At 42.2% G+C, this 25,994-nt stretch overlaps 1 protein-coding gene and 1 long non-coding RNA gene across 2 annotated transcripts in view; both read right to left on the bottom strand.

The window, feature by feature from the left end:
• Nucleotides 1-5,098: 5,098 nt before the first annotated feature.
• Nucleotides 5,099-5,810, bottom strand: LOC123977060. The gene is made up of 3 exons (XR_006826525.1): nucleotides 5,492-5,810; nucleotides 5,358-5,409; nucleotides 5,099-5,251 (listed from the first exon to the last, which is right to left on the bottom strand). It is a non-coding gene; the product is annotated as an uncharacterized LOC123977060 (long non-coding RNA).
• A 3,118-nt stretch (nucleotides 5,811-8,928) lies between these two features.
• trim71 (tripartite motif containing 71, E3 ubiquitin protein ligase) overlaps nucleotides 8,929-25,994 on the bottom strand; it is a 39,268-nt gene continuing 22,202 nt past the window's right edge. The window contains exons 3-8 of the mRNA XM_046059036.1: nucleotides 24,747-24,914; nucleotides 20,226-20,360; nucleotides 16,806-17,048; nucleotides 16,176-16,673; nucleotides 14,689-14,829; nucleotides 8,929-14,563 (exon numbers count right to left, since the gene is read on the bottom strand). Coding sequence (XP_045914992.1) covers nucleotides 13,991-14,563; nucleotides 14,689-14,829; nucleotides 16,176-16,673; nucleotides 16,806-17,048; nucleotides 20,226-20,360; nucleotides 24,747-24,914 — 1,758 coding nt within the window. The 3' untranslated portion in view covers nucleotides 8,929-13,990. The remainder of the gene's footprint in view (nucleotides 14,564-14,688; nucleotides 14,830-16,175; nucleotides 16,674-16,805; nucleotides 17,049-20,225; nucleotides 20,361-24,746; nucleotides 24,915-25,994) is intronic.

Raw genomic sequence — 25,994 nt, forward strand, 5'->3', positions numbered from 1 at the left:
CTGTTATGCCAATAGCACTTTGTTTGCTGTACTCAACTAATATTGACTAAATCATTATCCCAGCAGGAGCGACGATGCCGTTCCGCCCTCTTATCTCGCTATCAGATGACTTTTAATTGTTGTGCACACATCATTCAGCTCCATGTGCTGTTTGTCTGCGCTGTCAATGAAACTTACCCACGTGTTCCTTATAGATCATTAACACCGCTGCTCCATACCAACACGTCAGGATACCTGATGGAAGAAAAGGAAAGTAGCTTTAATGGCACCGCATTCTCATTCTATATCACACCCTTTATAAAGGCTTTGTATTTGTAACTAATGGCTGTATCAGTGGTTAAAAAATGTTATATGAGCATCAAACTTTGGTTTGCCAGGTTGTGAAAAATATCTTCCCTTTAGTACGACCTTTTCTTTCTTTTTGCTCCACTGAGCTGTTTGAAATTTGTCCTTGTGGAAAGCCAAAATCTCTTTATTAACAAGTTATGAACATTTAGGACTATAACTGCAGATAAGTGGATTATTGTTGGGTTCTCACTTTCTAATAAACAATTATATCTGCAGTTTGAGATGTTAATAAGAGATGAATAAATTATTATTATTACAACCATCCAATCTGACCTAGAGGTCAAGACTGTAAAAAAAGTTCGGCCAAGGAAAACAACAGTAGTTGATGACAGAAATATCGTGAGAGCTGTGATGAAAACCCCCAAAACATCAGTAAGTGACATCAGCAACGACCTCCACAGTGCAGGGGTGAAGGTATCACAATCCACTGTTGGAAGAAGACTCAGAGAGCAGAAATACAGAGGCCACACCACAAGATGCAAACCATTCATCAGCAGGAAGAATCGGAAACTAATCGGGAGGAAGTTTATCATGTAGCAGGACAATGACCCAAAGCACACTGCGAACAAAACAAAGGACTTCATCAGGGGAAAAAGTGGAAGGTTTTAGACTGGCCAAGTCAATCAGCTGACCTTAACCCGATAGAGCATGCATTTCACCTCCTTAAGAGGAGACTGAAGGGAGAAACACCCCGAAACAAACAAGAACTGAAAGAAGCTGCGGTAAAAGCCTGGAATAGCATCACAAATGAAGAATGCAACAGTTTGGAGATGTCGATGGGTCGCAGGCTTGAGGCAGTTATTGCAAGCAAGGGTTATGCCACCAAATATTAAATGTAATTTACTTTAAGATTATTTGCTCCAATACTTTTGTTCACCTAAGAATGCTGTGGTCTAATACAAACGGTGGTATGTCCTGAGTCGTTTAACACATCTAGATGTGAATACCAGGAAATAAAAGCTGAAATTCTGAACTCTTGTCTCATACTCATCTTAAACCCAAATGTCTTCAGTGAACAACAAAAACAAAGGAATTTTCCTCACTGTTCCAATACTTTTGGAGGGGACTGTATGTTGCTAAAGCACTAGCTTAAATGAATGGATCTGATGACTTGCATCATTACTAAGAAGTAAGTTGACTAAAATGGGTCAATCTTCCAAATACCCAGTGTCTTCCTCTAAAGCCAATCAGAGCTTTGGAATAGAAAGTCAGACGTTTGCACCCCAACATGAAACAAACTTTGATGCACTTCACCGCTGGGTCTTCTGCTATCGTCAGAGGGGGAGAAATCCTGTTCAAACAGAAAACTCTATGAATGAGTGGGAGATAAAGTGAAACAGAAAAGAATACAAGCAGGAAAAAAATTGGGATGTCGCACAAAGAGAAGATTGAGGGTGATGCAGGCTACAGTATGTTGCAAGCATTTGATCTCTGTTGATGTGATGATGTGTATGTATGTGTGTGTGCGTGTGTGTGTGTGTGTGTATGTATGTGTGTGTGTGTGTGTGCGTGTGTTTGAGGTGTTTGTGCTTCTCACACTGTGGCAACACGGGAAATGTGATATGTTAAGAGAAGTTCAGCTTCCCCTGGCTGTCTCCGTACATGACACACTTGAAAAAACTAGAGCAAGAGAGACAAACAGAAATGCTGAATAAATAAATAATATTACCAAAGTGACTGCAGCACACTTATTTATGCTTGACTGACTTCTAGGAGGTTCATTTAAGAAACAAGAGGAGTAAAGGCAATGACAAATTGGCAGGTTAAACTATAACAAAAACACACACATTGAAATTTAACTACTCTCAGGAGACTGAGAGCTTTTCTTGAAGCAACAAATGGCAAAAAAGCAATAAATCACTTGGTAAATACTTAAAGGAAAGGACATAGGTATTTTAAAGGACAAGCTGTTGCAGTAATTAAATGGGGCAAAGTGTCTTTTTTCCATCTTTTTTATTTCTCATATCTTGTTGCAACAAATGTATGGCTGACAAAATGTAGTAGCTAGTTATCTTCATAAAACTGCAGCTGCCAGTGCAGGAAATGTTAATCATCTGTACACTGTTGCATACTGCTGTAGCATCGCAGTACAAATTCCTGTAGCAATAGCTCAAGCATCTTAGCAGGCAGGCTAATATTGACATGGTTAGCTAGCTAAGGCTAATTAAAGATTTTTTCATTTGTTTAATATTAAATCACACACATGTACAAAGAAAGTCCGAGACTTATTGTCATTGTTGTCCTTGATGAAGACAAACTACTTGTAACTGATTATGAATAAATAATGTTATAGATAGAGGCATTGTGTCTGTAAACCATGGATGTACATTATAATGACTGTAATGTAATATATATGAAAAAAAAAAGTTGCTTCTTCCTCAATGTGCACCAAAAAGAAATGTTGATTCAGTTCAAAATAAAAGTTCCTAGAGAGGACATATCAGAGCAGCAAAAAAGTCACGTCCTCGCTTTGCCGTCTTTTATAAAAATTCACTGTTGATATTTATATTCGCTCACCCTCATTTCCTCTGTGGTTATTTCTCTCTTTGTCACACACACGCATGAAAGGACTCTTTCTGGACAGGAGCGGGCTATATCTGTGCACGAGATGCGGTGATCCACAGTCGGTCTCATTTTGCTAAGGAGGATGCATGGGATGGATGGACAAGTAATTTGCGTCAGCGAACACAGCGCCCAGAGCAGGGCAGAGGTCAATGAGCTCTTACATGGCTCCATCTTGCATCTGTCGCTTTGTATGGCTATCAGTCCACTGTCTGCTATAATGGATTAGTCAGGTGTGTATGTGCACGCACGAATGTGTGTGCGTCTAATAAACTCCTCTGATACATGATGACTGGGGAGCGTAGTGGTCAGCCTAGGTAAAACTTGAGGCCATGGTGAGTCTATAATCCTATCATTGGTTCATGTTCCCCCCACATTATTCACATTCAATCACATTCTGCCTGACAACTCTGCCACAGTGGGTTTGCCATGACTCACTGACAGGAGGGGAGGAGGATAAAGATCCAATTTGTCTGTGGAAGAAATTAATCAGAGGACGGCAGGTAATGCAGCGGCCATAAGAAACCGCTTGTCCCACAGTTGCTACGTCAACTCAGTGTCATCAAAACTCATCTGTCCCGTCTTCTTTAAAGGTGTTCACCAAAAAGCTATCAAGCAGTGCTCCAGTGTAAATAAGCCAAAGAATGACTCAGCGTGTCACCTCGATCTGCCTCGGCAGAAAAGTGGGCATCATCTTTAGAGTTTAGTCAATTGCCTTCATTGAGTATCATTGTCACTGATGTAGAAAATTGTGTGTGCATGCACATGTGGGTGCATCCTAGGTGTGTGTGTGTAAGTCTGCATGAGAATCTCTCTGCATGTGGGGGAGACTAATGGATTGGCTTTCAAGTGGGTGGTCTTTTCTACATCTGTCACAGAGGAAGTTCTATTGTAATTTTAGGTGTTTCTTAGGCGTTCCCACTCTGATAAGAGTGCAATTATGGATTAAGAAAACAAACCAAATCGGCGCAGCAGCAGCAGCAGCAGTGAATAAACAGGCGCTGCAAGATGTAAGGATGATTTTAACACCTTATCTTGAGCAGAGTTGAATCTGTCTGTTCGTGTCTATCCACGGCTCTGTTCTTAGAGTGACTTCATGGCATGAAAGAGGCAACATAGGAAAAATGCTTTGTTGCCACATAACATGACACTACCCACACTGAGACACGGAGGGAATTCAGTAACAATGTGACAGAGAGTAAGTTCCAGCTGATATAAGAAGAGAGCAGCAGGTTACGTAAAGTCTACTGAGAAAAAATACCACCAACTGTTTTTCTCAAACCAAAACATCCAATAAAAAAATGTTGTTTTTTCCCCCATGTTTTCACTTTGTGTATCTCGTTATGTCTCTGGGTGAAAAGCCTCATTATCTCATGTGCAGGGTTGTTTGCTGGTTGTTTCCATGATGAGGCTGATTCGCAAACGTCTCTTGGTCAATCTGCTTGAAAAGTCTTTGAAGAGTGTGAATGTGTCTGTCTCTCTCTCTCTATTTCCTTCCCTCTGCTGCAGCCACACATCTGCCCCCTCCTCTTTTCCTCCTTCCTGACACCTCCTCAACTCGGAGGAATGACTCTCCTCAGGACCGGGGTTAAATTGGATATGAAGGCACCTCGGGGGGGATTGCGTTATTCTGGAGTCTTGACTACGTCACGCCCTGCGTCACATCAATGTCAGGACTACGTCAGCTGCTCACTCTGCTCTGCACGAAAGGGGTCGTCAAAGCCGCCCATACCTCGGTATCTCATGGTAACAACCATCAAGGCCATGTGTCATACGTTGTGTCCTGCTCGAAAGGAAATCTTAGTCCACAAGAAGTAAAGTATTTTATTGAGCTCAAACATACCTGTAGTGAGAATTACTCTAAGTTGTGTGTATGGGTCAAAAAACAGACAATACCGCAAAACCGATGATGCTTTGGTGACTCAAAACTGCTTTTTATTTGGGGAAAGTAAGGTTCTGAGATGCTTCTTCCTCACATTGTTCAATATCAAAGTAGCTTATTTTGAATTAAATAAGAAGAAGAATTAATATGGAGAAATATATAAATGAACAAATAATTGATTCATTGAGAAATTATTAAACTCTGAATTATTATTTAATCTATCTTTTTTTTAATCTGCGTTCATGTTTCATAAAGCCATTTTTATTTCATGTTACATTTTATTTCATGACATGTGGGGTTGTCAGCAGTCACTGCCTTCTCACCTTTCAGCCAATCACATAATACCTGCTTCTCTTAAGGGAGCTCGACCACTGCTACGGTATTTAGCCAGTTAGCTCTTGTTAGCTACAACAGGCACGATGCCAAAGTAGTTCTGAATCAATTAGCCAGAGGCTACTGCTGTAAATAAAAGAAATGCACAGTAATAAACATCTCCTTCAAAGGGATTTTTTTGGGTTTTTGAAGTGGGGCTGTATGAGGAACTTATCCGTTGTCATTGTATTACCTGCTGAAGATGGCAGCGCATCCCCAGTTTGGAGAAACAGAGAGCCGTACCGCTGTGGACAGGGTTAGCAGCAAAACATAATTATCAATATCAGTTCAAGTGTACAATATATTTACAATATTTTCAGTGCTTACCTCGCCGTTAGACTGCCATTTCCTACAGTGCACCCCCAAGTTGCGCTATGCAAAAGCAGAGTAACAAGAGAGTGAATACTGGACTCACACATTGGGCTTGGTCAGGTGGTTAGAAATGACTGGAAATTAACAATATTGTTGCTCCATAACTGTTGGATGTGTGACAACTTCCCACTACCCCCTCTCTGTGGTCACTCCAGCAAAAAGGAGATCTTAATCTGGCTGGTCATGAAAAGTGACATTATGAAATGAAAAGTTATATTATAAAAGTGGAAAATTAAATGAAAACAGACTTCAGAAAAAATATATAACGAAAGTTTTATGATAAGTTATTATGAAAATAGGAATGACGAAAAGATAGTTCATAATAATGATTTGAGTTTTAATAATTATTTCACACTTTGGTGGCTCACATGATTATTTCTTTCATAAATAATGTCTTTCGTATTTATTTAATTTGAACACTTTGGGCTTCCATAGCTTCTGGGCCTTTTTATATGAGTCTCTTTTTTGCTCAGTGCAAACAAGTAAGTAGAGTAAAACTATGAACATGGTGACAAAAGGTGACTGATGCACTGGGCTGATTCTGGCAGAGCAGGCCAGTTTGTGTCACTACCAAAGTGAAACAATCTGGATCTCTGCACTCTGTGGCACCTTCTCAGTCTGCTACAGCTAATTGGCTCCTCTGAGAGCCACGTACAGCCACTCATACACATATAGTAGATGCAGAAAACCCACGCAAACACACACCAACCGAGATCCTCCCAGCCATCTGTTGGGGGCTCGCACATACAGGTGCTCCTCTGCTCCTGCTGTCCCAACTCAGTGCTCAGGAGATGTTTGAGGTCCCAGCAGCCTGCTGTTGTGTTTGATCAGCGATACCGTGAGGTGTCTTGTCATTGTAATTTTGCAAACCAGCAGTTCACGACTCATCTCTGTCCAAACAGCCACCTCTCTCACGGCCTCCAAACCCCTCAATGCTACTTCTCTGTACCTGAGTGCTGGAAATATGAACTTCACAGAAAGAGATCACACAGATGCTCCAGAGTACATGTCACACAGCTAACATGCTTATCCAGTCCTCCGCCTGATCCGATTATACCCATACATTAATGTACTGTAGCACGAATCCACTGAAACACACAGTAAGTAACCCGTGTTGCTCTCAGGGTGAGCTTGAAATGTAGCTCTGCTGACATCTAGTTGTGGAGGCAGGGAACTGCAACTGAGTCTGGTTAATTTTACCATGCCCCATTTGGGAAAATTGTCTTGGGGCTTCTTTTCTTGTCAATATTAACCCATCACTGAGTGAAAATGTCCAAATTGGGTCCAAAGTGTCAATATTTTGTGTGGCCACCATTATTTTCCAGCACTGCCTTAACCCTCTTGGGCATGGAGTTCACCAGAGCTTCACAGGTTGCCACTGGAGTCCTCTTCCACTCCTCCATTAGAACATCACAGAGCTCATTGATGTTAGAGACCTTGTGCTCCTCCACCTTCCGTTTAAGGATGCCCCACAGATGCTCAATAGGGTTTAGGTCTGGAGACTGCTTGGCCAGTCCATCACCTTTACCCTCAGCTTCTTTAGCAAGGCAGTGGTCGTCTTAGAGGTGTGTTTGGGGTCGTCAGAATCCTGCCCTGCGGCCCAGTCTCCAAAGGGAAGGGGATCATGCTCTGCTTCAGTATGTCACAGTACATGTTGGCATTCATGGGTCCCTCAGTGAACTGTAGCTCTCCAATGCCAGCAGAACGTAGCCCCAGACCATGACACTCCCACCACCATGCTTGACTGTAGGAAAGACACACTTGTCTTTGTGCTCCTCAGCTGGTTGCCGCCACACACGCTTGACACCATCTGAACCAAATAAGTTTATCTTGGTCTCGTCAGACCACAGGACATGGTTCCAGTAACCAATGACCTAAATCTGCTCGTCTTCAGCAAACTGTTTGCGGGAAATGCTGGCAGTGTCTATTTCCCAAAGACAACCTCTGGATATGACGCTGAGCAAGTGCACTCAACTTCTTTGACAATGGCGAGGCTGGTTCTGAGTGGAACCTGTCCTGTTGAACCGCTGTATGGTCTTGGCCACCATGCTGCAGCTCAGTTTCAGAGTCTTGGCAATATTCTCACAGCCTAGGCCATCTTAATGTAGAGCAACCATTCTTTTTTTCAGATCCTCAGAGAGTTCTTTGTCATGAGGTGCCATGTTGAACTTCCAGTGACCAGTATGAGGGATTGTGAGAGCGCTAACACCAAATTTAACACACCTGAGACCTTGTAACACTAACGAGTCACATGACATCAGGAAGGAAAAATGGCTAATTGGGCCCAAATTTGGACATTTTCACTTAAGGGTGTACTCACTTTTGTTGCCAGCGGTTTAGACATTAATGGCTGTGTGATTTTGAGGGCACAGCCAATTTACACTGTTATCCAAGCTGTACACTCACTACTTTACTTTGTTATATTTACACACATGAGGGGTGTACTGACTTTTTTGATATACTGTATATCCTATTCTTGTTGATTCCGTGATGACAGATTACCATCCAATACATCTTTGTGTAAACAGATTTATCCATACCTTATGAATTTCTGAGTTGCTTGTTGTGGATATTATAAACCTGTACATGCTGACGTAGGGTTCAACCTGGGATTACACCTGGGTTAAATCTGGTAAAGTTAATATATGGTCCTTCTACAATTTGAGGAATTCAATTGTACTCAGTACCTTTTGGGGCAGAGGGGATCATCAAAGAATTGGCAAGGGAAGAGAAGAGTTCCACACATCTGAATATTTAGACTCTACTGTTGTAAGCTCTCTGCATCTTCTCACACAATCTCAAACTGCAACATTCAAATTGACAACTTGGCCTTAAACTGCTTGACTAAGCTACTTTGACACAGTTTATGAATCAGTGCAATAAAATTAAGAATAAGGACTTTTATAATAGTACTACTTCTACTGCTGGTCACCTCCCTCCCACAGTGAAACTGTCCAAACCAGTTTCAGACTGACTGTGAAGTAACACAGGGTGTGTAAGATTTTCTGTCCTGACCAGGTGTTAACAGTTTACCGTGTCAATTGTGTGAACAAATACTGTGGCACCGATTACCTCATGCCCTCTCGACACTTGGAAAAAAAAAAAAATCAGCTGATTGAAACAAACATGACTATGATTTATTTAAGAATAAATACACATATATAACTCCTTAAGCTTTAAATGAGTGTGGCTCATTTAGGGCTACATCATGCATGTGTGTATGTACTGTATGAAGTACCTGCAGTATTCAAAACCCTCAGCGAGTAAAGGCAGCACTTGAACTACATTTTCTGTGCAGGTATGGATGTCTTGTCTGAGTCATCTGAGCGAAACTGTCACAATGATGATTGATTTTAGCATTTCTGCCAAAAAAAAAAAAAAAAAGTCACCAGTTTTGAAGTCAAAGAAATACAACTTTATTTATGTGTAAACAAACAAAAAAGAAACAAACAACTGCATAGGAAATGTTTAAAGTCCACAGAGTACAGAGAGAGCAGCAGGTGGCCAATATATTATAGTCTCCTTTGCCTTATTTAGACTGAAGACCTGACATCTGCACTAACTCACCACAGTGTGTGAATGTGTGTTAAGAGGGAGGGAAGGTGTGCTGGCAAACACACACACACAAACACAGCGGCCTGGCTGAGGAAGCGCCAGCAGCACCCATCTAAACTCAGCAGGCCACACTGGCTCACCCTGCCTCTTGGACTGTTAGGAGGATACATTCAGTGGATTTCTGCTTAAACAAACAGATGCAGCGCACAAACACAATACCCGCTCCACACCAAACCGGCTGCTGGGAGAACAGGACACAAAAGAAACAAGAGTTTAGACAAGATGAGCTGCCTGTCAACCCCTCGGGCCAAACACCCACCATCTGGGGAGGATGACATTAAAGCTGGTTTATGAAAGAACACTGTGCTGCATGTTCCACTACAACCACATGATTCCACCTAAATTATAGTATTACTGCGGTGGAACATTTAGCACCAAATGTTAGGGAAAAATTACTTTTTGTCTGTGGTCTCTTGTGTCTTGTAAGGCTACCAGCAGCTGGTTGTACTTGAGTGAGCATCAACAAGATCCCATTTAACCCCTTTCTTCACATAATACATTCTAAAAGGGCAAATGAGCATCGAGTGGTGAGACGTATTTGTACGTTTTGTAAAAGAAAACAAAAAAGATTAATGAGGGGAAACTAATCAAAAGCCTTATTATTTCAGATTTAGAAATCATTAGTTTTATAATATGTAAATGGGCACACAAAAGAATCAGCCTAGTACTGAGAGGTCACAACGGGGGGAGGTCACTACATAATCACTATGGGACATGTTTCATGAGACACCTGCAGGACAGGGCTGTTGAGAACTACCTGAGTTATTTTTTTCCTTTCTAAATTTTCAAACCTTTTTTTAAAATTTCTTTCTTTAGAGTATACAATCATTAAAAGGAGGTCTACAACCTTGCACATGTCACCTGGTGCAGCTTTTCCTCTCTTAAAGCCACGAGGTCAGAAATAAAATGGTGGACAAAAACCACAGGGGCCCAATAAAAAAAACAAACAAAAAAAAAACCCAAAACCCCCTTGCCCAGCCGAAAAGGAGTGCAGTCAAACAGTCAGCAGCCATCACCACACTTTCTGGAGAGATTGCTAGCTTGCCCTGGAGAAACCCAGCTGCGTCTTGGATGACAGTGAGAGTGTTCCCATTACTAGGTTGGAACACAAAATGGCTGGCTTATGGATTTATCACTGTGGGCAAGCAGGCTCAGCAGGAAGTTTTTACAGCTTCCTAAAGTTACACGGCTTGAGTGTGAAAAGACAATATGTTAATATGTCTACCCATATTATGTATACTGGAGGGAGTTAAAGAAAAATAAGCACTAACGGTCGAGGGGCACACCAGCCTTCTGCATTTATCTGAAAACTCTGCCTCTGTTGTTTCTCAGGAATCGAGGCATGGCTGGCTGAATAGGTTGTGCTCTGTAGAGCCTCTTGAGAACAGGAAATACAATCGCAAAGGTCAAAGGTTAATTCCATCTAACGCACTCCTAACACACATACACATCTTTGGGTATATATTTTGGTAAAACCATCCCAATAGTCAGCTACCGACCCCAATTGAGTTTTTCAACACCTATCTGAGAGACGTCAATATAATACAAGGACTTTTTAAAGCATGCAACAAAATGAAAAAAACAAAAACAAATTAAAGGTTTAAAATACAATTTTCCTCTTTAAGAGTGAAGACCTAAGGATCTTAAAGATAGAATTCTGCAATCTTAATTAAAAAACAAAACAAAAGTGATGCAACATGAATGAACATTTCACAGAGTAATACTGAAAAGCACAAAACAGTCTTGTTGGTGAATCTAGGTGTTGGGTACAAAGCAGCAGGGTCTGTGGACGCAAACCGGCTTGCCATCAGTGTGCCAATAGCTCCACTTAATAAACCAGCCTGTTGTCACACATTAGTTGTAATCCTCTGGGGTGTTTGTTTAAACCACAGTCAGAGGGGTTGAGCTTGTCCCAATGTCCTCCACAACCACCATCAAGCATCCTAAAATTCGCACTGAAATATTGGGAAATTGCGCTGAGTTAAATGTTATGTGTTCAAAGGCGGATTTGTGAAGTTCTTAACTCTTTACAAGAGAGGCCACATCCTCTTCCCCTCACCCCTTGCGCACAGTAAGAAAGTACAAGTGGAATCTGCATGCTCATCATCATCATCATCATGAGGTAAAGATAAAATGGGGCCCAGCCCTCTTAAGTGCATCCAATCAGAGAGCGAGGATTTATTCTCAGGTGCTCTGATTTAACCATTTGTATTTATGATATAATGATCCAGTGACATTTGTCGTCTACAACAGCGTTGTCCAAATGCCAACCCTGTTTGGCACAGAACTGATCATTTTGGCACAATGTTTTCATCGAAAATATTTGGTATTCTTGATGATAAATAGGCATAGTTTACCAGGCAATTTACAGTAGGCTGAACAACCTAAAGGCTGTTCAGGGTTGGAAGGTGGAGCAATGACCGTAACAAATCAACTCAACAGTACCATGATCTTTGGTCCTAGAGCTATAGGGCATGTACTGTAACACAAGAAGATATAAAGAATGAGGTATATTCGTAATGCATAAATATCTGATGAGGTATGCTTAAATAAAAGAGTAAAAATGAGGTATTCAGAATGAGTAACAAGTTGAGGTATTTGAAGATTTCAATGCACAGCAGTTGTGAGTGACAAACGAGGTATTCAGGAGTTGAGGTATGCAAGAAAAGTTGAGGTACGCGATATCTGAGATATGACGATGTAAATCCTGATCATGTGCAGACGGGCCCCCTCCTCAGAGGTGAGGGCCCGTTGGTGAATCTTTTCATAGGGTCCAAGGTTCCTTGCTAGTCTAAGGAGGCGGCTAACAGAACTTTTTATTGTCTAGTGCTTCCAGTGGGACACAGATAGAACGAAGGACAAGGGGATTCAAAACCCCACAATGTTTTCACCACAGAGTTAGTACCTATTAGTTTCTATGGTAAATAGATTGGGATACAAAAGCTAATCTGAGATGCTACTTTGAGCCTATGGGCCATCTAATAATGATAAAACCGGGGTGTCGTTTGATGGGCTGAGTTCATAAATGCGCGGGGGAGGAAGCGGTTCTTCTTTGGTGTGGGTATCTTCTGTTCTCTCCACAAACATCTCTGGAGACAGATGAAAAGGATCGTCTTTCAAATATCTGCTTCAGACAGCAAGGGCCTTGGTCTTAGCAGGATCAAAGTACTCATGCACAATAAATCTTCTAAGCCTAACGAGGACAGTGCTATGAGCCCAACTCCATGAGTTTTATAAACTTTAGACTTCCCAGCAAACAATGATTATTTAAGAAAACGTTTTTAAAGGGGATTTTGTTTCTTTAATTGCCAAATCTAGTTGGCCATTGTGCAGAAATTCTAACTTTGGTTGACTCCAGTAGTGGCTCTATAGACCTCCGTCTTTGGAGGAATCAGTCTACTAGAGCTCAATCTGGAGAGGTCTCCTCAACTGCAAGGATCAATAAATAGGGCAGGCTTTGTGATCACGCCCTCTCATCGGACTGGACTAAATCCTAGATCCAGCCAAAGAAAGTGGCTTTTAACCACAATCTAAATCCAAAGGATTGTAATATTAGGCCTTTTATTTGAGCCAAATTAGGAGTCTACTTGTGAGGCTTTTGTCACACAGCATGCCTCACCAAAAAGGTGTCATTCAACTACTTGATTTAATATCTACGTTAAGATCACTAATAGATCCAGATCTTGGAAAATCCCTCTCTAAAATCCTTTGGTGGGTCCTCCCTTTTGAAGGAGATGCTGCTCTCCTAACATACTAATCTTTGCATCTTAGTTGTTCTTGCAGCTGACTAGGCTATAATGACAGAAGTTGTCTTATTTAATCAAAAACATTAGTCTTATGAGACACAACTGGGGGCAGGGGTGTATGGATGATCAGACACTTTGGATTATTTTATTACAGGGCTTATTTTGGGGATCATTTCCTCCACTTTATAATTTTATTTTGTCAATAAATCCATCAAATCAGCATTAGCCATTAAAGCTGGAGGGTTATCCTTAAAAGTACTGATCATTTTTAAATCAGTCCTACCTGAGCTAATTTTGATTCTAAGTTTGGCATCACTTCGCACACTGCTTTTAGACATGACACTACAAACTCCACAAAGCCACGAAGAGACAAAGGGTGATGCATAAGCGAAAGACTACCAAGCCTAAAAATGTGAAAAGGAAACTACTGTACCCTAGTTTCCTGTCCTCTCTGTAATGGGAATAAATCATGCAGCCTCTACAGCGGTCTGAGTATTGTCTCAGCAACAACATTCAGGAGGTTCACTTTAACTCATATTTCAAAATGCACAGCAAGAATTCTATTAATCCTGTGCAAATATCAACTGAACAGTCTATTCTTTTTTGTCTCTCTTAAATAACAAACTATAGAGGTAGACTTTTCTTCTCTGTAAAACTTCACGGACTAAAACCTCTGCTCAGTGACTATGAGTACATTCATAAAGAGCTAAATGAGGTAGGTATGGAGCAGAGGGTACAAGATTTTAAGAAAAGTGAGAAATTCCCTGAGATGGATACTTAAGGAGAGCGTACAGAGAGAGTTCAGAGCAGCTGAGAGTGAGGTGGGAAATATGGCTCTTTTTCTACTGATTATCAATTTGTAGAGGCCCCCCTTTGTCATACATACCACAGATATCTTATTGGGAGTATATCAATGTAAATGGAAAAAAATATCATCTCAAGTTTTAATTTCCCTTCACTTCAACTTGCTCTCAATCCTCTCTGAGCTCTCCTCCTGTTGTGTCTGTTGATTCATTCTCTATCCTCCATTTCCTTCATCGTAAAAACTGCAAAAGGGCAAACGGAGGGAGAGAATGTAAAAAATAAACTTTCTTTAGAACTTGAGGATGCGATTATTTCCAAAGTCAACGACCACAATGACTCCGTCAGGCGTCACAGCCACACCTGAGGGGCGATCCATCTGTCCATAGCCACTCCCCTGTGTGCCAAATTTGCATAAGAAGTTTCCATTGGGCTCGAACACTTGGACTCGGTGGTTGCGGGAGTCTGCCACAATGATGCGGTTCTCCTGGTCCACAGCGACGCCCTGGGGTCGCAGAAACTGCCCGTTCCCGGTGCCCTCAGAGCCCAGAAAGCGAGCTGACTGGCAGTCCGGCCGGATGACCAGAAGCCGGTGGTTGTTGAAGTCGGTCACCACCAGGTGGTCTTCGTGGTTAAAGGCCACTCCTCTGGGAGAGTCAAAGTGTTTCCACAGGGCCCCCTCAAAGCCGTACTTGTTGAGGAAAGAGCCGTCAGGGGTGAAGAGCTGCACACGGTGGTTCCTGGTGTCCGAGACCAGGATCTTACCCGCAGAGTTGACAGCCACATCCCAGGGATAGTTGAACTGCCCGTTCTTGGTACCCTTTTCTCCAAACTTCAACAGGAACTGGCCCTCAAAAGTAAACACCTGTCAGACAAAGCAAATGGTTTAGGGCCCAACATGTTTACATCTGCAGCAGAGAGAGAGTAAGCACAAGGAGCTGTGTGTTTACATCTGAAACGTGTTGATTGCGTCTAAGTGGGTTTTCATACCTGCACACGGTGATTGTCCTTATCAGCCACAATGATTCGTCTCTGACTGTCACACGCAACACCCGCTGGACGATCAAACTGACCAGGCCGGGAACCCAGAGAGCCAAACTTATGGTGGAAGGCACCGCAAGGCTTGAATATCTGGAGAGGGAAGGAACAAAAACATTGCTTATTGAGTCCACTTTAATGTTGGAACAACATTGGAAGCCCTCACTTTGTGCCAGCTGTTCTGTAAAGCTCCCACATGCTATGCTAAATGTACTGGTGAAACGGCGTTGTGTTTGTGTGTAGTTATTATAGACTGTAGACTCTGCTTGGCTTTCTGCAAGCACTCTAATGTACACACAGCTAATGTCTTTACCAAGCAGAGAAATACACGGATGTGACAACCACTTAAGCACATGAGTGAGTGTTAAGTTGTTAGGGCCCTCCTGAAACTATAAACTTCAAATTTAGGCCATTTGTTCTATTTAATACAGTGCTTTCATAGTTTCATCACAAAAAAACCTTTTAGTGACTCTGCGCGCGTGCGTGTGTGCGCGGAAGGACAGATATAACCTTCATGGACTTTTCAACATTCAAGTTTCCTAAAGCCTGGTGTACACTAGAGGATTTTCAAATCTTAACTGATTTTTAAAATGGGGATAAAACATACATAATGACAGAATTAACCGATTTTTTATATTTTAATCTTAAGAACGCACACACCAGACAATTGTGTTAAGACGCGGGACCACACACACTTGATGTTTATGCTTAACGATTTCAGAGTGACGGTTCAGGAGACTTGGTATCTCACAGAAGACTTGCATGACCAAACATGACTTCAGACATAAACATGGAGGTAGACTGTCGTCGTCAGCCAGCTGCACTGGTCTGCGCTATGTTTTGCACAGAAAAAAAAAAAAAAAAAAAAAAAACACGAACTCGTGGCTGAGAAGAGGGAATAAGCGTGGTTTATACATTATATAGGGTTTCTGATCAGAGCCACCCTGATTTCAAGTTGGGTTTGATATTTACGATTAGAAATTGGGTTGCGTCCGTTCCAGCCGGCGACCTCAAGATTGTGTCTGCAAACCCCTTACAGTACAGGATCATTTGGGCTGATAATCAGTTCAGACCAGCCTTGGCTTGTAAACGCCCCTGTGATTGTTGGAAGGGGCGAATAGGTCCCAAAATCTGCCCAATTATCCTCTAGTGTGTGGCCAACATAAGTAGACACAGACACTCTGCTACATGAACATTTTAGTACAAAAATCAACAGTGTTAAGTTGTGATTAACTAATGAGTGACCTCATTACTCTAAATGCAATATCTAAGTGTTTTCTTTCCATTTACTTTATCCGCATTTATTGGCTTAATGGTTTATCGTTTTCTTAAGTGCGGTAAATAAAAACTGTGTTTGACACTGGCCAGGTGTAGAGAAGAAAGCTTCATAACACACTGACCACAATGTGATTGTAGAGAGACTGAGGTTCATGCTCTACCTGTATGCGGTTGTTGCTGCGATCGGCCACCACCACGTATCCCTCCTTGTCCACGCTGATACCCCATGGACGACACAGCTGACCATCTCCCTCCCCCTCGCACCCGAAGGCTGACACTTGGGAGCCCAGGGAGCCATAGCTCCGCCCTGACTTCACGATCACCTTGAAGGGGCTCCCCTGGATGTGCTGGTTACACACCAACACCGACACGAGGTGCTCCCCCTCACATTTAGGTAGGTAGCTGATGGTGTATGAGCCATTCTGGTGGTCCGATACCTCTGCTGTAGACAGGTTACCATCTGTGACTGACATGACTATTGCAGACACTGTGTCCCCGCCGGAAAGACGTGGCTCGCCGTCATGGTCATATCCGTTCACAGTGAAGGAGGCTGGCTTGCCACGAAGAGCGCTTTTTAGACCCTCGCCATGGGCTTTGGTGACTGGGGCAAAGGCTCCGCTGCTGATAAGGCCCATGGACTGGATGGCTATGTACACAGCCTGTGGGAACCATGATGGAATACATTCAGTCACTGTCTAATTTTTACATCAGGCTCTGTAAACATAGCAATACAATCCAAATTGTAGGTACTGACCACTTGGATTCATTATCTACAGGGTCCCGGTGCCTACCTGGTCTGGAGGAGTGAACATGAAGCGATCATCCTCTTGCGGCTGCAGCAGGCCCCTCAAAGCTTTGAGTTCATGGATCTGGGTGAGCATTCGCTCCCTGGCCAGCAGCACATCAAGGTGGCGGCCCTCGTCCAGCATCTGGCTGACAGCATCGATGGTGCTGTCCAACTTGGTCAGACTCTGGTGCAGTTTCTCCACCTGCAGGTACAGAGACTTGGCTTTCACCTGACGGATCTTCTCCACCTGAAAGGAGACAGAACCAGAGTACAGAATGTTTGCAATCACCGAATGGGATTTAATTGTTCTAACAGTATAGAAAGCATGTGACAGACACTTATTTTTTATGTTGTAAAATGATCAGCACAGGTAATACTGGCAGTCAAAACACAGATACAGTCGCATTCATTTTTGCGGTGACAACTACATGAACAATATAGAGCAATGTTATTAAATAATATTTTTTATTTAAAAAATTATTCACTGGTTGATTTACTACCTTGTAAGGGCTTAGCAGTAATGGCTGCCCACATTTAGACTACTATTTGAGTTGTGGTTACCCTCACTGTAACCACTTCTTCCACTGCAAAGCAAAATTTGATTTAGTTATTTAATGTGTGTATCTTGATACCACAGACAGTTAATAGCGAGGCTGGCCACAGGATGGCAGCAGTGTGCTGACCATGCCTGGCCATATTCAGTAACAAGAAGAAGAAAATGGGCAACATGCAGCTAGTTACCTGCACACCAAAGTTTGATTGGGCATCAGCAATTGACAAATTGTAAATAATTTGTGATGAAATCACGAATTTCTATTACTTCAGATTACATGTATTTCTGTGATTATTTCTGTGGCTTTTGTGAGCAGAAATTCAACTCCACAAAACATTGCATAACCTGTTGTAAGTGATCAAGTTTCTTCTTGCCTTAACAATACATATAACAATAAGATTACATACAATACATTATATAAAAAGTATATACTATTCAAAGAATACCAGAGTCAGGGCTGACAAAACTGAAGGGGGGGGGGGGCACCTAAAGCGTTAAACTGCTGGGGGTGAATTATTTAGCTAATCATAAAAGTTCAACATAAACACATTTTTGTCACGGTGAGAAGCCAGATGAAGTTACAGTACAGTCAGAGAGAATAAAGCATTGAAGATGGTGGTAAAAGCTGAGAAGGGGCTGGGCTCTAACTTACCGTCACCTAACAAAAAGAGTATAAACACAATAGCCTGACTGCCTCTATGGTTAGAAGGACTTTTGATAGTAGGGAGGGACTCTGAAAGAAACAAAGAGTCCACAAGAGAGGGGTCTTTTGTTAATCCCGCACAAGTGGAACTGCAATTTGAATCTGTGAGACTAGAGTTACACTTTATAGTCACAGAAGACAAAGACTCAAGTAAGGCTTGAGACAGACAAATTCTTATAGCTCCTCATTTGACGCCGCTCAGTGCCAGAGTTGGTATGAATTTCACAGAGCAAAAAGAAAGAGGGAGACTATGATATTCTTTGATGCAACAACTACTTATAAATTACAGCTTCACTTCAACTCCTGCGCTACACAGTCACACAATAAACATATAGAAGACACGCCCAGACTCACACCCATAGCTTTCCAAGTCAAATGTGTCCCCTGTGAGTCACATTACAGTACTTTTGGCATGACAGTGTTGAGTCAAAGTGTCGCGTCTTCCTGGATTCAGTGTAATTACCACCCTCCCCCAATCACTATCAGCACAGGCAGCCATCAACACTAGCTTGCAGTATGAGAAGCGCTAGCGGCGTTATTTCCAACATCTTGTATGATTCAGGAGTTGTTCAGCTCAACTTGCAGGCTTTCTGCATCTGAGCTGAGGAAAGCAGCGGAGCAGAGCGGCGTGCAAAAGGTGGCGGGCAAGTGCCGGAGAGCAGCCACCAGTGTAGCATTTTTGATGAGCTGAAAAACTCGCTTGCATCTCAACACACAGCTACATACTTGTCACAAAACGTGTCCGTCTGTCAGTCAGTCGAGGGGGAAAAAGGAAAGACAGAAACGGTGCGTGCGTGCGTGCGTGTTCATTCTATGGTTGCTTGTAATGACTTTATCAGGTCAGGGATAAAGAGCAAGTCCTGCAGTGGTGTAAAAAGGATTAAAGGGGGAACTTGGTTAAGTGAAACCTTCTTGGTGAGACTTTGACCTGCACACACATGAGCTGTAAGATGTGAGGGAATAAGACACAGGTCAGTTTCTACAATGTCACCGAGCCTGCTCTCAGAACAACAGTAGAAAGGAGAGTTTGGTGAGTGTTAGGCTAAATTATCGGTTATGTTCTGTCATGCCTAAAGCAACACATTTGCACACACTATCTGGTTTCAGTCACAATCGATATGATGCTGATTTTGTGTGTTTGTGTGTGTGTGTGTTACACGGGTAAAATGACATGCATGTGGTACAGTCTCCTTTTTATGTGGTTATTCATTTATTACCAAAGGGTTAGGGATTTGGAAGCATAGTTTAGGCAGGGGCGAGGGGCCTCAGGGATGAGGGTTCTTTATTTCACCCAAAACCCCACTCGTTCTCTGAGTAACCTTAAACCTGGGTGGCCCTTGCAGAAGGTTCCTGAAGAGCAGGCTGCTGAGCAAAACGGCTCCTTGGTTTTGTTTAGCTTAAAAAAAGTTTTATTAACCAATCTGGACAAGACATCATATGCTCTACTATAAGCAGACATCAATATTCACCATGAGGGAATCTAAGCATATAAATTTATGGGTATTCTGTTTTTGTCAATTTGTTAGGTAACCTAGCTAAAACTACTGCAGTCGAACAATATTCATCTTTTATTGACCCTTACTTTGTCAGTAATCCAGGTATGGATGTGAGTGGGTGGGTTTGGATGAGGATGTAGGATGTCATATTGAACATGTTTAATGCATTATGATTTGACTATGAATAAAATATTTTTACAAGTAAAGTAATTTATGTAAAACTATGAATAATATATTTTAAAGTAAATTTATGGTAATTATCCTATAGTGTAGGGACTGTTTGTATCAAAGCCCATTTTCTTAGAAGTTTTTTTTTTTTTTTTATTGTGCCTCCTATCCAGAGGTATTTGTTTGCTCTTTTAATGTGTCACAGGTGGGAATGCATTGAACTAACACACTGCCAGTAAAATAATCATGATGCCTGCAATGTGCATGCCACAAAAACAGTTTTGTACCCGAGAGTCCCGGTGTCAACAGGATATTTCATTAGCATCTGGGTGAAAAGAAGAGAAAACACTAGTATGCAGTATTGAGTACACTATTATTGGCACAATTGGCCAATAACTATCAGGCACAGGGGCCTCAGACCACATTAAAACTGAAATTGGCAAATGAACATTGCCCAGTGTAAGAATTGACAGGGCACTGATGAACATGATGGTAGCAGCTCACCTTCCACAGTAGTTCACATTCCCTCTCCTCCAGCGCTTTTTTGTGTCTGAGGACAAGGGCCTTCACTTCAGTCTGCACCACCTTGGCTTTGATCTCCACCTGCTCTGCCATGGCCTGCACCTTCTCCATGCTTAGCTGAGGAAACCAAACACAATATGTGATCATACTGATGTGGCATAGGGTGTTATCAGCTTATTTGACAAGCAACTGAAGCAGGAGAGGAGAAAAAAAACCCTGAATTTTATTAATGACCACTTCCAATAATGATGGCCCAAACAGTGAGGCAGAAACAAAAAGTCACTGGATGTGGCAAAAAGCAAAGATGCATGATTATCTCTCACTCAGTCATGTGACAAACACACCAGCTGGTCTGTTTTATTACTCAGATGGGATACAGATGAGGCCCAGAAACAGGATGCAGAGCATCAGGAAACATTAAAATAAAGGACACTGTATGTGACATCTTCCTGGCTAGGAAATGCACAAACACCTGCTCAGTTTGTGATCTATTCCTTTCTCACGTTTGGCAGCTCCTTTGAAGATGAAAAGGAAACATTGGTCACGAATAGGAAGTCACTTCACACTACACAAAATGATGCAACTTCCTGTTGGGCTAATCCTCTTCTCATTCCTGATATTCAAAAGTTGGCATTGCAAAAACAAGTCATAAGCACTACATTTGAAACAGTTTTCCTCCCCTCACAGTGCTGAAAAGTTTCCAAAGTTGACATTGCATGCTTGGTTAGATTCTAACTTTAGACAATATTTTATTTAGATTAGTTTAAAGTTCTTTATTTAACACTGATAAGTTTGACATGTTTATGTAATATGGAAAAAAAAATGTTTATATTCTATTCTGTATGGTATTGACAAAATATTGTTTTGGTATCAAAACTCAGGCACTATATAACCAAAATGTTTCAAACAACACTCAGCCCTATAGAGCAACATTAAAAGAATTACTTTTGGTATAGTAGCTGGGATTGGCTCCAGCCCCCCGCAACCCTGTACACAGGATAAGCGGTTGACGATGGATGGATGGACTTTTGGTATAGTATTTAGTTAAGACTGAATGTACGAAATCTCTCCTTTTTCTGTTTTTAAATCCTGCACATTGAAAAAGTCCACCTTAAAAAAAAGGTTTTAGCTTCCATAACCCAATTTGGGATAAATTCACAGTTTCCTTTTTGTCACCCTCCCCCCTCCGCCCTGCCCCCTGCTTTATCTGGCTTTTCCTCTAGCGTTTTCTGGGAGGTCACAGGCTGAACCGGACCTCACAGGGACGAAGGGGAGGAGGGATAAGGCTTCCTTTGTGATATCGGCCGCAGGGATCAAAGATCACCTAAACCTCTGCAGGTCATGATCTGCAACCCCTGTCTTAAGACACATACCGCCCACCCCTGCTGCACCTCTGCAGGAACAAAGCCTGGCAGCAGGGTCTTTTCTCTTTCGCCTGAACATTTGAGGTGGGCAGCTAAAGAGACAACTAAATCAGGCCTCCAGAGAGCAGCAGCGAACGAATCCTGGAAGAATCGGAGGAGGACTATTATCACGACAGAGTGAGGAAGGAGGCAGGGTGAAAGATAAAGCCACCACCTTTCTCCAGTTGTATCTTTATTCTTATTAGTATTCATTTATTTTTTTCCCCCTATTATTCTTTTCTTAATCTTTCTGAGCTGGAGTGAGGGAAAGAGAAAGAAATCTGTCTCTCTTTTTAAACACACTTCATATTCAGTCTTCTTCTCTCATAACTGCCCTCTACGTCGCTGTTTCCATCTTCTCTCTTTCCCTCAACATTCCCAGAACAGCACAGCTTGGAATACAAAGAGGGTCAAAATGACCAATCAAACCGCAGCGTGAAAGAGCTCTGGCCAACCAGGAGGTCCCAGGTCCAGGGTCAGAGGTCAGGGAAGATAATGGGTGAGGAGTGGGCGGAAATTTCCTACCTCGAGGGACAGGAGCGCGCGTGTGTGTTACGTACGTGTGTGTGTGACGTACGTGTGCGTGCGAGTGTGTGTGTGTGACGTACGTGTGTGTGTGTGTGTGGGTGTGTGTCGGTGTGTGTCGTGTGTGTGTGTATTATCTGCCGTCAGCATTTTCTCTCATGGTGACCTGGGGCAACATGGACAAACACACCACAAACACTGCAACGTGTTGCCAGATGGCATGCGGGGTTTCTTTTGGCTCAGCTGCACAGATCCTGGTGCTTTCCATTCAATAAATTGTTGTTGTTGATTTGACTCTCATTGTTCAAGAACAAGCGAGTGCTGCTGTACCTTGTTTTAGTTTTAAATTTTGCCACACATGTCCTGGAGTCTGGCATATAACGGAGTTTATAATATATATTTACATACATGTGAGAATATTCCAGAATTAAAACTTAAAAACAGCCCGAGCTTTTTATTCCTTTCACACAAAAGCTCAGCAAAGATGGGAAATACTATGAAATGGTTTATTTAAACTAGTATGATTATTACTTGTATAAAATTAGGCTATGAAATAACATAAAATACAGACAGCGCATCTAGGCCAACCTCATGCACGGACTAAGGGATATAAAAAAAAATGAAGGAATAGATACATATTCAGACTTTATGACCGCTTGAAAAGTCGCCACTTTTCCTCATCTTTCGTTTACCACGCAGGTAAATCTGAATAAATTATTCTTTGGTGATCATGGTTTCAGTAAAATTTCCTGGACAACTGAATTGTGGAGAATCTAACGATGTGTAGCATGTTCATATTGGCAAAAGTTTAAATGCTTATATTTGTATGCATGATCTAAGCAGCTTAGAACTAGCTCAAGAGTGGTGGGTGGGCTTTAAAAAGGTTTTATACATCCAAAGCACTGCTGGTCAGCACAAATTCTGTGTTTGACAAACCGGTGCAGTGCCTGGACAAGACAAAACTAAAGAAAGAGGGATGATGGGAACGACGACGCAGAGTGACTGTGTTTCTGACTCTTTTGATATTTTGGAATTTAAAGAACACCTTGAGTGACATAAGTGCTCATCCATTAAGGTACAAAGTGCAAACCGGTCACACAAAGGTCAAGATCTGCTGAGGACGCCTGCATGTCACATGGCTTAAGTGGAACAGCTAATGTTTCATGTTTCGGGAGAAACTTTACCAAGGTCACAACACTGCCCCACCTTCCAGGCAAATTGGACAAGGCGTGCGCGTGCGTGCGTGTGTGTGAGACAGTGACCTATCACTGTTACCCCCTTTTAGCTGTGGTTTCAACACATACCTCACAAGACAATATTTTATACACCACTTATTTGCATTTTTTATGAACGTGTCTTTTTTTCTCTTTTCTCTAGTGCCACCGTGAGGTTGACATTTGTGTTTTGTGAGAAATGTTTAGACAAAAATTGGATGGATTGCCGTGAAATTTACTACAGACATTAATGTCCACCTCAGAATGAGTGTAATAACAACAACATTTACATATATAGTTATAACTTAACTTTTCATCCAGCCCCATCATCAGGTCAGTCAACCTGGCGTTCTTACTTAGCTCAAAGTACTTAGTATGACTAAATAAAATGAAGTGCTTATGAAAATTGTTGGTAATTTGTTTAGTGTCAACTGACAATCAATGACAGCAAAAAGGCACACCAAGACTGCTGAGGCAGTTATGAAGCTTCACTTGCCCATATGACACTGTAAAGCTGGAATCTACAGGGGGGGGGGCAGGTCTAGAAAGCTGCCACCCAAACCATAACTATGTAAATGCAGGGTGGCAGTTTGTGTGGGAGTGAGAGTAAGAGGCGGGGGAGTGAGAGAGTGAATAGCTGAATAGGGGGAGGGCAAAGTATTCCACTTCTTTACAAGAGGAGGGGAGTTTTCCTCTCTCTGAAATCCTTTAAATACCTTATCCACCATCCCCCATCATCCTCTCCACTCCTCATCCCCTTTGACCTTCAGCCCTGCCCCCACCAGACCTCACCCCATGCGACCCTCCCCTTTTCAGGGCCAGCTGGACACCTCTAACCCCAGGCTTCCCAGCAGCCTAGGACTGGTCAGTGTCAAACAGATTCAAGCTGATCATCTAATAGCTGGTGGCGCTGTGCTGAGGGACGATGGAAAGACACAGCTGCTGTCCTCAGCTTCTCCTGTCTCTCTAGGAGACGGATGAGTGTGGATTTGTGTGGTTTGACCTTCATAAGGATTGTCTTTTCGTCAGACTTTGGAGAATCGTGCAGAATAGCGCTTGGCTTCGACTATTTGAGTCCCTTGGTGTGATGCAAGAGCATTTTCTTTTGATGCAAAATAAGAACATCTGGCCACAGGGTTAGGGTTAGGATTCTTAAATTGATTATTTTCTGATTTACCTTTTACAACACTTTGTACTGAGACAAAATACAAGAACAGGTGTCATTTCATGGAGGTGATAGGTTTGCTTTAATACTACTGCCTTGGTTCCAGATTTAAGGGGCAGAAAAAGCAAACAAACAAAAAATAACTGACATTTCCCTTTTAATCCCCTTTGAATGTGTCTCTGGGTTCCAGTCTCACCTGTACAGCCTGTCGTCCCTGCTGTGCATCTGACAGCAGCTGGATGGTGATGGCCCTGCAGTCCTGTACGGCGTCTTGTAGATAAACGAAGGTGTGGCCCATATGACGGCCCACACTGCACTCCCTGCAGATAGGCACTGAGCAGGTTTCACAGAAGAACAGGAATACCTGGGATAACAGAGACACAGATGGACAAATTAGTGATGTGTTCAAAATAGTATAAACTGAAACTGCACCTGCCGTTAAACAAAAAACAGTTCTAGACCACAAATCCGATTGGGCTTCATATATGTATCCTGAAGGCTATACTTACAAATTGACAAACTTGCTTATTTAAGAAGTCGGATACATCTACAATTGATCAGTCATTTTGAGTACTCATTGGGCCTCATTCACTAACGTGTGTAGAAATGTTCTTACTTTGCACACAAAAAGTAAGTGCGCGCGCAGACTTATCAGATTCATGACACGTGAAGACCAGCCAATTTTGTTCTTACCAATGTTCGTATGGTAGTGAATCAGAATCATTCCAAATTGACAAGCGGGTACCTGCTATATCGGCATGCTGCCATGCCCCCATTTCTCTATATAAGGAAATATGCTTGATAATGTCATTATCTGTGTGTATACACATGGTCTGAGGCAGTGTTCACAGAGTTCAAACAAATTCAGGAGTGAGAAAACATTGATGAATCACCGATTTGTGCGTAAAACGTTCGTACGCACAGTTTAAGCACAGACCCCATTATCGCTCAGACTGACACGCGAAAATGTTTTGAGAATGTTTGAGCCACACTATAATGTTCCTCTGTGTATGCATAATTAAATGACGACCTTCACAGCATGAATGGCACGAGTCACCGTTTTTGTGTAAAAGAAGTGCAATATTAAAAAGTCCATGCTATAACAAAAATATACCAAACTTACCCCAAATCAATACTTATTAAGGACGTGTCCATTTTGATAGACCTCCAACAATTACTGGTATGATATTGAACTTTGGCAATGTGATAATGGTCAACGTGTTTCAAAACAGATGCAAAGACATATCTGTCGTTGTCACACTTCTTCCCGTGACTTGATAAGAGGATGAACCAGCTCTATGCAGGCTAATGCGTTTTACTTCTGTGAGTCACCAAAGGCATGAAATGAGACTGGCAGCATGAATACATTAATCACAAAGTGTCACCTGTTCGCAATCTCACTCACACACACACACACACACACACACACACACACACCCCCACC

This window comes from Micropterus dolomieu, linkage group LG09, assembly GCF_021292245.1.
Source record: "Micropterus dolomieu isolate WLL.071019.BEF.003 ecotype Adirondacks linkage group LG09, ASM2129224v1, whole genome shotgun sequence".
In the NCBI taxonomy this organism is placed as follows: domain Eukaryota; kingdom Metazoa; phylum Chordata; class Actinopteri; order Centrarchiformes; family Centrarchidae; genus Micropterus; species Micropterus dolomieu.